Source organism: Mesoplodon densirostris, chromosome 3, assembly GCF_025265405.1.
Source record: "Mesoplodon densirostris isolate mMesDen1 chromosome 3, mMesDen1 primary haplotype, whole genome shotgun sequence".
Taxonomy (NCBI): Eukaryota; Metazoa; Chordata; class Mammalia; order Artiodactyla; family Ziphiidae; genus Mesoplodon; species Mesoplodon densirostris.
The window spans coordinates 176,731,721-176,744,309 of record NC_082663.1 but is presented as its reverse complement, the minus strand read 5'-3'; the positions used below and the strand labels follow the sequence as shown (position 1 = coordinate 176,744,309).

The 12,589-nt window shown below is 56.1% G+C and overlaps 1 protein-coding gene across 1 annotated transcript in view; it reads left to right on the top strand.

Annotated features, from left to right (window-relative positions):
* Nucleotides 1-326: 326 nt before the first annotated feature.
* ADAMTS2 (ADAM metallopeptidase with thrombospondin type 1 motif 2) overlaps nucleotides 327-12,589 on the top strand; it is a 229,971-nt gene continuing 217,708 nt past the window's right edge. The window contains exons 1-2 of the mRNA XM_060095018.1: nucleotides 327-616; nucleotides 1,623-2,017. Of these exons, the coding sequence (XP_059951001.1) occupies nucleotides 490-616; nucleotides 1,623-2,017 (522 nt within the window). The 5' untranslated portion in view covers nucleotides 327-489. The remainder of the gene's footprint in view (nucleotides 617-1,622; nucleotides 2,018-12,589) is intronic.

Sequence of the window (12,589 nt, the reverse complement as noted above, 5' to 3'; positions counted from 1 at the left end):
CTTTAGATCCTCCGAGGTTTCGCGCCACGAGTGCGCGGGGCGCCGCAGAGGGTGGCCAGCAGCGGGGCTCTCCCGACCCGGCCCGCGGCGTTTTTACGCCGCCGCCTCGGGGTGTCTCTGCCTTGCTACGAGCCGGGAACCGCGGCGGCGACGGCGCGAGGAGGGGAGCGTGCGGTGGCGGCGGTGGCGGCAGCGGCAGCCGCGCCAAGAAGCGCCGGGTCACCGCAGGCTGAGGCGCCCGCCGTCCCCGCCCTTCCCCTAGCTCGCCTTCTCCCTCCCTCCCGCCTCCCTCGCTCTCTCGCTCCTTCCCTCTCCCCGCCTCCCTCCGCTCTCCCCCGCCCTCCTCTCCGCGCCTCGCCTCCTCCGCCCCGCGCCCTGCGGTGCTGCAGCTGCGGGCGGCTCCAGCTGCCCCCAGATGTGGGCTGGGCGGCGCGCGGGGAACTTTCGCGCCGGCTGCGAGTGCGGGGCCCCGGCTGCGGTCCGGCTGCCATGGAACCGCCGGCGGGAGCCGCTCGCCGCCTGCTCTGCCCCGCGCTGCTGCTGCTGCTACTGCTGCCGGTCCTGCTACCGCCGCTCTCCGCGGACGCCCGGCTCGCCGCCGCCGCCGACCCCCCAGGTAGGTGCGGCGCGGCCCTCACGCCTCGCGACCCCAGTCGGCCGGGCTCCTCCCCGCCCCGCGTGCCCCACCGCCCCCTCCCCAGGCGTCGTCCAGCCTGACTTGGGCAAACTCCGCGCGCCCCGCCCGGGGCCAAGTTGGCCAACTTCGGGGCCGGGTTGGTCGCGCAGGGGGCGCCCTGCGGCGCACCTGGGCGTCTCGGGCTGCGGGGAGCCTCGGAGCGCTCGCGGCTCCGGGGACGCGGAGCGTGGAGACGGAGGGCCGGGAAAGCCCCGCGGCGGAGAGCGCAGCGCCAGCCCCAGCGTGTCCGGGGGAGCCAGGGCGAGGCGGCGCCCCGGCTCGCGTCCGGGGACGCTCGGGAGGAGTCGGGTGCGGAGCGCGCCGCCTTGGGCCCTGAGGATTGGTTGGGGCGACCCGGAGGGGATCCTCGAAGATCTGAGGGACCCTCCTTCACCCTCCCTGCCCTCGGGCACGCGGGGAGGGCGGCCGGCAGCGGGCTAACCCGGAGGACAGGCCGCCAGTGCCCGGGGGAGCCGAGTCCTCGCCGCTCCGGAGGCGAGCGGTGAGGGCAGTCGGGCGGCGGGGACTGCTGAGGGGTAGAGGCACACGGGCAGGGGGCCAGCCGGTAATGGCTTCGGAGCAGCCCCACGTACTGCCGAGGACGGTAGGTTCAAGGGGCGGAGGATGCTCTGACCGGGCCGTCCCCTGGGGAGCTGCGAGGAGCCGCGGAGCCCCAATCCGGAACGGGGCAGGGTGCAGAGCTCTTGGCTGGGAGGGTTCCAGAGGGGGGTCGGCCCGGGGTCGCCGGAGGTCGGGAGTGGCGGCCCTGTTAACGCCCCTTCCCGGTTGGAAGAAGGCCGGGGAGGTGCAGGCTAGTTTCTGAGGGTTGCCTAGCGGAATGCCCTTCCCTTCGCAGTAGGGGAGGGGTTTGTGAGGATGCTGGACTCGGTGGCGGGGCCCTGGGGTTCCCAGGTCTCGACTGGTCTAACGTCCCTTCCCATTGCAGGCTGGCCCCAGGGGCACGGAGCGGAGCGCATCCTGGCGGTGCCGGTGCGCACTGACGCTCAGGGCCTCTTGGTGTCCCACGTGGTGTCGGCGGCGACGGCGCAGGCTGGGGTACGGGCCCGCAGGGCCGCCCCTGTCCAGATCCCGGGTTTCTCTGGAGACAGCGAGGAGGATCCTGGCGGCCGCCTCTTCTACAATGTCACGGTCTTCGGCCGAGACCTGCACCTGCGGCTGCGGCCCAATGCCCGCCTCGTGGCGCCCGGGGCCACGGTGGAGTGGCAGGGCGAGTCGGGTGCCACTCGCGTGGAGCCCCTGCTTGGGACCTGCCTCTACGTCGGAGACGTGGCCGGCCTGGCTGAAGCCTCCTCTGTGGCGCTCAGCAACTGCGACGGGCTGGTGAGTACGCACTTCTCTCCTTTCTGTCCATTGCCCTCTCCTGGGCTTTGGAAGCTGTTTATCTGGGAGCCCGCTGGGAGGGCAAGGCCTGTACTGAGGACCTTCTCTGCACCCCTGTGCTTAGGGACCACTGGGCACAGACTGAAGAGGTTGGCTGTAAGGCAAGTTGCTTCGATTGGACAGAGAGGGTGATTTATGCAGGGGGAAGGCCACATTTCCAAAGCACTTATCAAGTAGCAAAGTGTGGTCTCCCTTATGCCTGCAGGCACAGGTCTTCATCTTGCATCCAGGTGTGTGTATATCTCTGTGAGGGCGTGCATCTGCACATGTGTTTTGGAATGGGTACTAGTATCTGAGTACCTGTGTGAACATGTGAATGTGCCATTGTGTCTTGTCCATGTGTGTATCTGCAGGTTTCTGTTCATTTGTCTGTCCGTGTGTGTTGAGTGTGTTGCTGTGCATTGTGGCATGTGTGATATCTGTGTGGGGGCATGTGTGCTGGCAGTTGGTCTTCTCGTTTCTGTGTGTGCAAATGGTGCCAGCCTAGGGAGCAGGCAGTGGTGCTGAAATACCCAGTTGCCCCTCTGCCCCCTGTCTGACCGGGAACCACTGATTTTTATCCTGTGGTTTCCTGTTGGACTTCAGCTGGTTATTTGAAAAGTTGGTTTTCTCTCTCTATTTTGAGCCAAGGGGAGCATTTGGAAATGCAGGCTCTGGTGCCCATGGGCAACCCCTGAAGGACAGGAGAGGCTGGGGAGTGGGTCCCTTTTGGGACTGCCTGGGCCACTCAATGTGACCAGAGCCTTGGGAAGTTCTCCTGCTTCTGAGGACCTAGGGGGACCATGGCCTGGCATAAGGGGTCCTCGGAGGAAGCCTGGATCCATTCTCAGGGAGGAGGCTGACGTTGGCGGTGCTCCGTCCAGCCACCCTGAGGCCTGGCACGTGGCAAAAGCCACTGCAGTTTTCTATTTTGGATTGGGTGTGTGGTGGTCAGGCTGGCTGTGCTGGCCAGACATCTGAAGCCACCCACCATGGGTTCCGCTCTAATTGCTGCTCAGGGGACTCCTACTCTGAGCAAGTGGCCTCTCTTCCAGTCCTGCTGGCCCCCAAGCCCCCTGTCCTCCGTCTCGCCCTGCAGGCTGCAGAGCCAGCAATTACACAGAGCCCCACAACCGCTGGCGTTCTTTTTATGGAGACACAGGAAATGTCACTTGTTGCTTCGGAAAATCACTGCCTTTGGCTGGATTTAGTTAGAACCTGGGTGTACTGCAAACAACTATAAATGTCCTTGGAGGAGCTGGGTTAACACGATGCAGCCCTTTATATCCTAGCTGCCTCTGAGGCTGCCCTGGACCTCATATGTGTGTCTCATTTTGCGCTGGAGGTGAATTTCCTAAATAAAAGGAAATTGGTGCTGGGGGCTCGGGGGGTGGCCTGGGCTGGGGTGGGGAAGTTGACATGGAGGTAGTCTGTTGCTGGGCCAACTCCTGTGTGCTAAGTAATACCTGATGGAGAGCATTTCAGGGAGGCTTTGTACATGCATCATTCATTCTGTGGTTTGTTTGTTCAGCCAGCACCTCCAAGCGCCATTGTCCACTGTGCTGGTCAGAGATGTAGCTGGCCTGGTGCCCACCTGGGGCACACATGCTCAACTGATGGGCTGGGGCCCACTCTGGTCAGGGCTTGGAAAGCGTGCTCCTGGCGGCTATTTGAAGAATGAGTTGCCGGGGGCAAAGGCACATAGAGAAGAGCATATGCAGAGAAGTACCAGGTGTGTATCGGCTGGGTCAGAACAGGAGCAGTGAGATGTCACATGTACTGGACACACACCGGCAGAAGTGCAAGACACAGCTGGAGAGAAGACAGGAGTTGGAAGAGGGACTGGCGCCTGCCTGAGTGGCCTTGAATGTTGTCAGTGAAAACTGGCCTTGAGATAGTAGGGCAGCATCATTAGTTCTTCTTCTCTTTTTCCTTCTTTCTTTTTCGTGTGTGCGTGTGTCTGTTCTGATCTTATACCACTTAATTCCTTAGCCCGTTAGGTCCCTCTGTTGCATCAGTGATAGGCCCACTTGCTAAGGGCCCGGGGTTTAAACGTCATGTTTCTGGTCCACAGAGACCCTGTGGGGGAGGATTCTTCATCGCTGGTTTACAGATGGGCAGCTGAGGTTCTGGGAGGTTGAGTGACTTGCCCAAGGCCACACAGCCTGTGGTGGCGGGAGTCTGGCCTGGTTCTCTCCAGCCCCTTCTGCCATGGTGCTCCCAAGTCTGGGTGGGTAGAAGCCCCTGAGGTGTAGTAATAGAAGCTGCAATCCCTAGGCACTCCCTCTCAATAGTCCTTACAAGGCTACATGCATCTCATCCTCCCAGCAGCCATGCCACACAGTACCCCTTCCTCTGCAGCCCTGCTATTCCTTCATAGATAGTGAAACACACTGAAGCAGGTGTGTCAGGCTGCAGTGTGTGCAGATCCCCAAGGATCTTGTTAAAATTCAGATTCTGAGTCAGTATGTCTGGGGTGGGGTTCAAGGTTCTGCATTTTTTAATAAGCTACCAGGCTCGTGCTCCTGGGCTTCGGGACTGCCCTTTGAGAAGCAAAGCGCTACACCCCCACTGCTGCAAGGGAGTACTACAGGATTACACCACAAGTTTCTCTGAGCAAATGCGGCTCAGTGGACAACTGGTGTGGGAAATGCTGCACCTTTGCTTTCAGCCTGGGAGATTTAAGGAGGCTCACTGGGTTCTCTGAGAAGTTCTGTAATAAAGAAACTTCTTGAACTCCGTGTAATGCAGTACTTCCCATGCAGATGGGGCTATCAACACCTTCTTTGCAGAACATGTGGAACTAGCCTTCCTGGAAGACGTGTGGAGAAACCATGGAGCAGGGTCACAGCAGGCAGCTGTGGTCTTACAGCTTAAGTTTAGATGCTTAGGTGGGACAAGCCTCCCCCAAGAGCCATAGGCCCTTTCAGGCCTATCATCCTGCTCCTGGCCTGGGACACACATTTGCTCATATACTTGCTTGGTCCCGAATTTTTTTCTCTGCCTTAAAGGAAGGCAGTAGTAGCTTTGTTTTCTGTGGACCGGAGTCTCCTAATCTATTCAGCACGAGGGGATTCTTATGGTCAGCATCCTTTCAGTCACAAGCGAAGGAAAACTCAAGTCAAATTAGTTTAAACAGAAATGGGCAGTTAGCAGCTCACATGATGGTCAGTCTTCAGGCATGGCTGGATCCAGGTGCTCCTGTCATTAGGACTCTTGCTGTCTCTTGCCTCTGCCTTCTTATGTGTTGGCTTTGTTCTCAGGTGGAGTCCTTCTGTGGTAAGTCAAGGGGCCCCACCGGTGCTGGCTGACATCTTTTTCTGATAATTCCAGCTGAGTCCTGGGTAGCGCTCTCTTCAGGCTGGGGCCAGATGCTCCCATGAGAATCAGGACATGAGGTTTGCAGAACCCCATGGATGGAGAGTGCAAGGGGTGCTGCTCCCTGTAATGATATGAGGTTGGAACCTGGGTGTGCCAAGGTGAAAATTCTACTAGAGTCAGGTAGAGGTACAGACTCAGGAAATGCCACATGCTCCATAAGACATACCATATACTTTCTTTCCAGAGAGGTTGGTAGGTGTAGTTTCCAGGTTCTTTTACGGTCACTAGACAGGTATTGTTCATCATATTTACAGGGAAAGGTTAACATTTGCCTTTTCACAATGCGTGAGAAGGTAATGCTTAACAAAGGATTCTTGTATATCTCATTGCTATGGAAGAGTTTTCTAGTACCTCTCAGGCCACATGATAGGTGTACTAATTTCACATCATTCTTACATGCTCATTAAAAACCCAATGAGAAGCCTGTTGACATAAAAAGTAATAACGGAATGTCACAGTTCACTGTGCCCTTATTATGTGCCAGGCTTTCTTCTGAGCACCTTATGCTGTATCACCTTGGTTAATCCTCACAACACCCTATGGTGTATGCTGATATTATCCCCATTTTACAGATGAATAAACCGAGATAGCTTACTTCAAGCTTTGCAGTCTGTACTTAAACACATGTGTGTTTGGTTCCAAGCCCAGCGCACTACATGTTATTGCGTTTTTTTTGCACACCAACAAAAAGAATAAAAATGAAGAAATGCATTTCTTTAAAACATTCCTAGTCAACTCCTGGAGACCTTCTCAGTCAGCGGCACTGACTGTTGCCAGTGTCAGTGAGTGGGCGCTGAGAGCAGGTCTGGTGGCCAAGTGGCTTGGTGACTTGGCGCTGACTTGCTCTGGGCTGCAGCTCCTTTCAGGTGGCCTGAGTCCTCATGGCTAGGTGATGGCAGTGGGGACTCCAGTAGGATGGAAGCACCCTGCCATACCTCTGTCTCCCTCACGCAGTGCAGCTCAGGGGACCTCTCTGGCCTGGTGTTTCTGGTTGGCAAGGCCATTGGTGGAAGCGTCCATGGGCTGGGCAGTGACTCTGTGAGGCAGGCTCAAGGGCTGCTGCCTTGTGGGCTGGCGCTCCTCTGCTGGGCTGCCATCCTGGCCAGGCATCTGCTCTGTATAGTCTTGATGGGCATTAAAAGTCACTAAGGGCCACAGAGAGAAGTCATTTCCTGGCCTAAGGGACTGAATTAATTGAGTTTCATTTTTCCTAAAAAGGCTGCTGTCTTTTAGGCCACACACTGGGCTCCAGCTGGTTCAGGTGCTGGAATGCAGAGGGCAGGTGCAGGAGGCTTGGGCTGCAGGGTTGGGGGTGAAAGGTGTGTGGGACTTGCAACTGCCCTTTGTAGGGTCTTCCTACCTTTCACCTTGCCTTGGCACTGCCTGGAGGGCAATGAGAAGGTCTCAGGAACACCAAAGAGGGGCTGCGGGAACGTCCGGGTTCCCTGGGTGTTGGGGCTGCTCAGGTCAGAGGAGCAGAGGTATCTGCTTGGCCCCTGTTCTTGGCCATCTACACAGCTGCCCAGGGTGGTCGCAGCCTCCTCCATGGCTTATTATTCTCCTTGTTGTTTAAGACTCAGTTCAGTTTAATTGGCAGAAAACCAACTTGGATGAAACGAACAAGGGATGTCATGGGCCCAGTTATCCTTGGGGTCCTGAGGAGTTCCAGCTTCAGGCATGGCTGGATCTAGTGGATTCAGGGCTGCTTTTAGAACACGCTTTCTGCCTTTCAGCTCTGTCAGTGTCTGTGTTCATCTCAGGATGGCTCTCCCCATGTGGGGTCCACCAGCAGCTCCTGGCTTAACTTGTCTTCCATGGTAGCAATCTCTTGGAAATGGAGAGCATTCCTTTTTGGATGGTTCTTGCTAGAGTCCTGGGGAGGGTTCTGTTGGGTCCTACTTAGGGTATAGGCCCACCTTTAAATCAATCACTGTGATGTGGGCCTGGCCAGAGTCTCTTGCCCCTCTTTGGGGTTCAGAGTGAGGGTCAGATCCCCAAACTCTGGAATGGATTGGGGTTTTATCATAAAAGCAAGAGGAAGGACCAATGTGCTGGGCTGCCACTCTCCACCCAGACTTCAGGCCCTGCATCTGGCCCGAATCTCTTTCTGTGCTCCAGACTTGCCTGCCCAGCTGCCTTGGGGGCTCTTTCCCTGAGTGACCCCATGCTTCTGAAATGGAACACAGGTCTCTCTACTCTCTTCCAGACCTCACCCTTCACTTGGGCAGGAATCCGAGGATCGCCCTTCCCCTCCCACTCCATGACCGCCACATCCAGCCAGTCATCATCTTAGGCATCTCCGAACTTCATTCCAGTTCCCATCTTTCCACCACACTTAACTCCGAGCCCCGACTCTTGCCCATGTGATCCTTAGCCACCCCAAACTGGAGCAACTCTTTCCCACCACAGCTGCCAGACTGATTTTTGTAAACCACACATTCAATCATGTCACTCCTTTGCTTAAGACCTTTCTTAAGTGGTGGTCTTAGTGGTTCTTATTGCCCTTAAAAAAAATCCAAACTCAGAAAAATAATTCAAACCCACTGGCCTGGCGTACAAGGCCTCCCATGGCCTGACCCAGTAGCCTTCAGCCTTGTCTGTCACTGTGTCCCGCCTCATGCCTGTGCTCCAGTCACATCAAGCTTTCAGTTTCTCCACCACTGGACACTCCCATCCTAGGGTCTTTGCACAGGCTGTGCCCTCGCCTGGACCACTCTTATCCCTCCCTCTTTACCTGGCTCACTCTGTAGGTCTTATCTAAATGACACTTCATCCAGGAAGCTGTCCTGGACATTCACATGCCACGTTGGACCTCATGCTTCTTTGGTAACCTGTACTATGGGCAACTTGTACCTGGGCCCACAGGGCCCAGCTGCACCTGGGTGGAGCTCAGCTAGGGGCCATGAAATGAGTGTGCCTGGGGAGTGGGGGCTGGAAGCCTGTGAAGTTCCTTGCCCCCTAAGACCCTGTGCCCCATGCCCAGGGATGGCCCACCTCTCCTTGTATGCTTTGCTGCAGACCCCAGGATGTCCACACGCAGTGAGGTAGGCCCCCTTGGGGAATGGCCAAAAGCTCTGCTTCCTTTCCCGCAGGAAAGCAGTTGTGCACACGTGTGGTTTTGCACAGTTTTCTTGCCCCCACCTTGGGGTTCATGAAACGTGAGTTCAAAACCCATGGTCCAAATGAAACTAAGTAAGGAGGGAAGCCCCTCTGGGGCTGTTTGGAGGAGGGTTGGAGGCGGTGAAGAGACCTTGGACTGGGCTCTGGCAGGTCATCATGCAACTCTGGGCAAATACTCCCACCATGAGCCTCGGTTTGTCCAGTGACAAGTGGGGCTGGATCAATGATTTCTGAGACCCTTCTAGGGCAACTCTGGGTTTCTTAGGGGCCAAACGGGGACCAGTTGAGGGGATCGGGCTGGTGGAGAGGTGGGGACCCTGGCTAGTCTATGCCCTGCCTCCCTTGATAGACTGTTGGCCCTCAGGAGCATGGGCTCCTTGCTGCCGGACCTACGGATGTTTCTTCAGAGAAGCTGCATTTCTGAGTCTGTTGATATCACGTGGGCAGATGAATCCAGTGTGAATCCAGTGAGCTCTGAGGTCCCCTGAGCGGGCCTCCAGAGGCATATGTGGAAATGTTGAGAGCTATGCTGGCAGCAGGATCATTAGATGGGCCTAGGCTCCCTGCAGGCAAGGGCTGTCTTCGAGAACTTGCTGAGAACCCAGCCTTACTTCATCACAGCTACCCCATGCCCTCTTCTGGGGCACCCACAACCTCCTGTCTGGCCTCCTCACCACTTCTCACTGAGTGCCATTTGGCGGGAGGGAAGCGGCTTCCCAGGGGCTCTTCCCTGCTGGGACTGGGGAGGGATGTGCACTGACCTGTGGCTGCCGTGGTGGAGGCTGGCTTGTCAGGGGTTTGTGCTAGGGATGGCAGAGCAGCAGCCCACGGCCCTTGCCCACCTCATGGTGGCCCCTCAGAATGGTGTAGGCATGTCTGTGGTCTGAAACCCAGACTCAGCAGGCTTCAGCAAATATGGCATCTGAAGGCACTTACAGTTGTCCAAACCTTAGAGATAGCGGGTAGAGTGGAGGTTGTCAGGGGCTGAAGGAAGGAGATGGGGCGTTGTTGTTTCGTGGGTACAGAACTTCAGTTTTACAAGAAGGAAAGAGTTCTGGTGATGGATGGTGGTGATCGTTCCACAACATCATGAATATATTTAATACCACTGAATTGTACACTTAAAAGTGGTTAAGATGGTAAATTTTATGTTATACGTTTTTTATTTTATTTTTAATATTTATTTATTTGGTTGTGCCGGGTCTTAGTTGCGGCTCGTGGGCTCCTTAGTTGTGGCTCACTGGCTCCTCAGTTGTAGTACGTGACTCCTTAGTTGTGGCATGCAAACTCTTAGTTGCAAAATGCCTGTGGGATCTAGTTTCCTGACCAGGGATTGAACCCAGGCCCCCTGCATTGGAAGCGCAGAGTCTTATCCACTGCACCACCAGGGAAGTCCCTGTTATATGTATTTTACCACACACACACAAAAGGCATCTGAGGACTGGTGGGATTGGGCAGGTAATTCAGGGGTGGAGTGGTGCCCCTGCTCGCCCAGCTCCCTCTCCCTAGTGTGACTCTGTTCCTTGGTGGACCATTGGCTATAGTTGTACCCACACCCCTCACATCCCCCAGGTATATCCAGGTGCAAAAGGGAAACAGACTACTTTTTGGAGGTTCCTGCCACAGTTCTGACTTCACTCTGAATGGACAGGCTTAGGTCATGGGACCTTTCCATAGCCAATCACTGTGGCCCAGCAATGCATAGTGCAGGAGCATAGTGAAGCCTGACTAGACCCCTCATGAGGGCCAGCATAGTTGGTCCCCGATCTCTGAGCCTCAGCCCAAGGACGTCAGCTCTTTCTGGACCATCTTCTGTCACATTGCCAACCCTGCCCTGACTCCACTGCCTGGTTGTGTGCTTATGGCATTGGTTCCCGAGTGTAAGGATGCTGCTCCTTCGGGTGTTGGCAGGTTTCAGGTTTCCCCTGCCTGATGGCCAGCCTTGACTGCCCATCCTCCCATATCCCCAGCACTTCGTGAGTGAGGAGTGACCCAGCCTCAGCTGGGAGGCGGGGGAAGGCTGGGTCTTCACCCAGGCCTGCTGTGAGGACCACAAACGCCACAACCTGCATGAGTAGAGAAGTCATCGAAGGGCTCATCTGCTCTGAGCCACAGGGGTGCCCCCCGCCCATGGCCTGGTGTGTCCACTCAGCATAGAGGATGGCTTTGCTGTGTGGTGGCCTGAGCTGTGGCCTGGGCCTCCTCATTCTGGTCTCTGAGATCTGTAGGGTCAAGTATGCATGGGGCCTCTCTTGGGACCATGGGTCTGTACTGGCAGGCATATGAGTCCTTGCTTACTCCTACTGCCCTCCTGCACTCGGGCAGGCTGGGGGGTTTTGTGTCGCTGCCAGAACACAGCAGGCTGCTGGTGTATGTGAATGTGTGGGCCTGTTCCTATACCTGGGATGTGTGTGTATAGGTATGTGGAAATGTGTGCATGTGTATGCATATCTGTATGAGTATGATGTGTGTGCATGTGAGTGTGCGTGGGTATCTGTGCGTGTGCCTGTGTGCATTTAAGTAAGCCTGTGTGCGAGTGTGTGTATTCAAGTGTGAGTGTGCATGTGTGGTCATGTATGTTCTTGGCAGGGGTTTCCTGCAGGGGAGGGGACTGAGGTGGGATGGAGGTACTTAGCGGACGACTCCAGCCCCCTGAATCTTGGTGCCGCCTTGAGCCCCGCCTCCCCACAGTGACAGGCATTCTGGAATGGGAGGGCCCAGGTAGGAGCCTCTCGCTCTGCTGCGTATGTTTCATATTAAATGTCAGCTGTCCTCTGGGTCTGCTGTGCTGCCATTAATGTGGAGGAGTTACTACTGAGCCTGGAGCCGACTCCTCAGGCTGGTCCGTGAACTTCAGTTCCACTGCATGTCTACTGCAGGGCCTGTGGAGCGGGGCACGCAGCTTCTGCTCCGAGGCAGAGGAAACCCTAGCATCTAGGACCAAGGCTCAGGCAGGCTCTGCACTGCCCTACCCTGCCCTTTACATTTCAGTGTTCACCCTGGTGAGCAGTGGACCTCGTGTGGGCTGGAGGCTGCCATGTCACATGGTCAGCTTTGCCCTGCGCAGATGGGCAGCCTGGACAAGGGCCACAAACACTGCCAAACATCGGTTCCTTGGATTGCCCACCTCACTGGGCTTTGGAAGGGTGGGTGCACTTAGCCCAGGCCCCGGGTTTGGGAAGTGTTGGCCGTTTCTGTGTTTCATTGCATCTAAGGTGCCATCAATTATAGGGCGCCACAAGAAAGAGGGGACACTCCCAACTAAAGCACACCACTGCACTTTAACCGTAGTCCCATGAGGTGTAGGCACCAGCCACCCCACCTCTAGTTGCTCTGAGTGGTGGGCTGTTTTTCCTGGCTGCTCACTTTGCTTACTTAGTGTGTGACTGGCTTCGTCCACTTCTGGGTGTGTCTCTTCCTCTCTTTGGTAAAGGAATGAGGTTACAGTCCTTCCTCCAGGGACATTTCTCACGGATGCTAAAGCTACACACTCTGTCGTCTCCGTGCCTTTCTGCACACACTGTAATTTGTTACATCACAGTGTGATTTCTTGAAGACATTTTGGGTGGGAAGGGTCTCAACACAAGAAATGTTGACCCTACAAGTAACTCAAGCGAAGTAATGGCGGTACGAAACACCGTGACAGAGGTGGTGTGTGCCAGGCAATGCCAGCCACCCCATGGTTGCTGCCAGCTGCTGGCAGTGATAAGACCCATTGATTTCATCCTGAGTTTAGACGTGGTAAGTGTGAAAAATGAGTGTCTTAGAGTCCCAGACACATAGTTTTATTATTATGATGATGTTACAAGTGATTTTAGGGTAGAGCCGGCATGTAATTCCCATGCTGGGGAAGCAGGGCAGCGGCAGAGACTGGGCTGTTCAGACTGGAGGGACAAGCCCTTGCCAGCTCTGTGAGCAGAACATTCACAGATTTATCTTTGAGGGACTTCCCTGGTGGGACGCGGGTTCGATCCCTGGTCGGGGAACTAAGATCCCACATGCCGCGGGGCAACTAAACCCGCGCGCCACAAG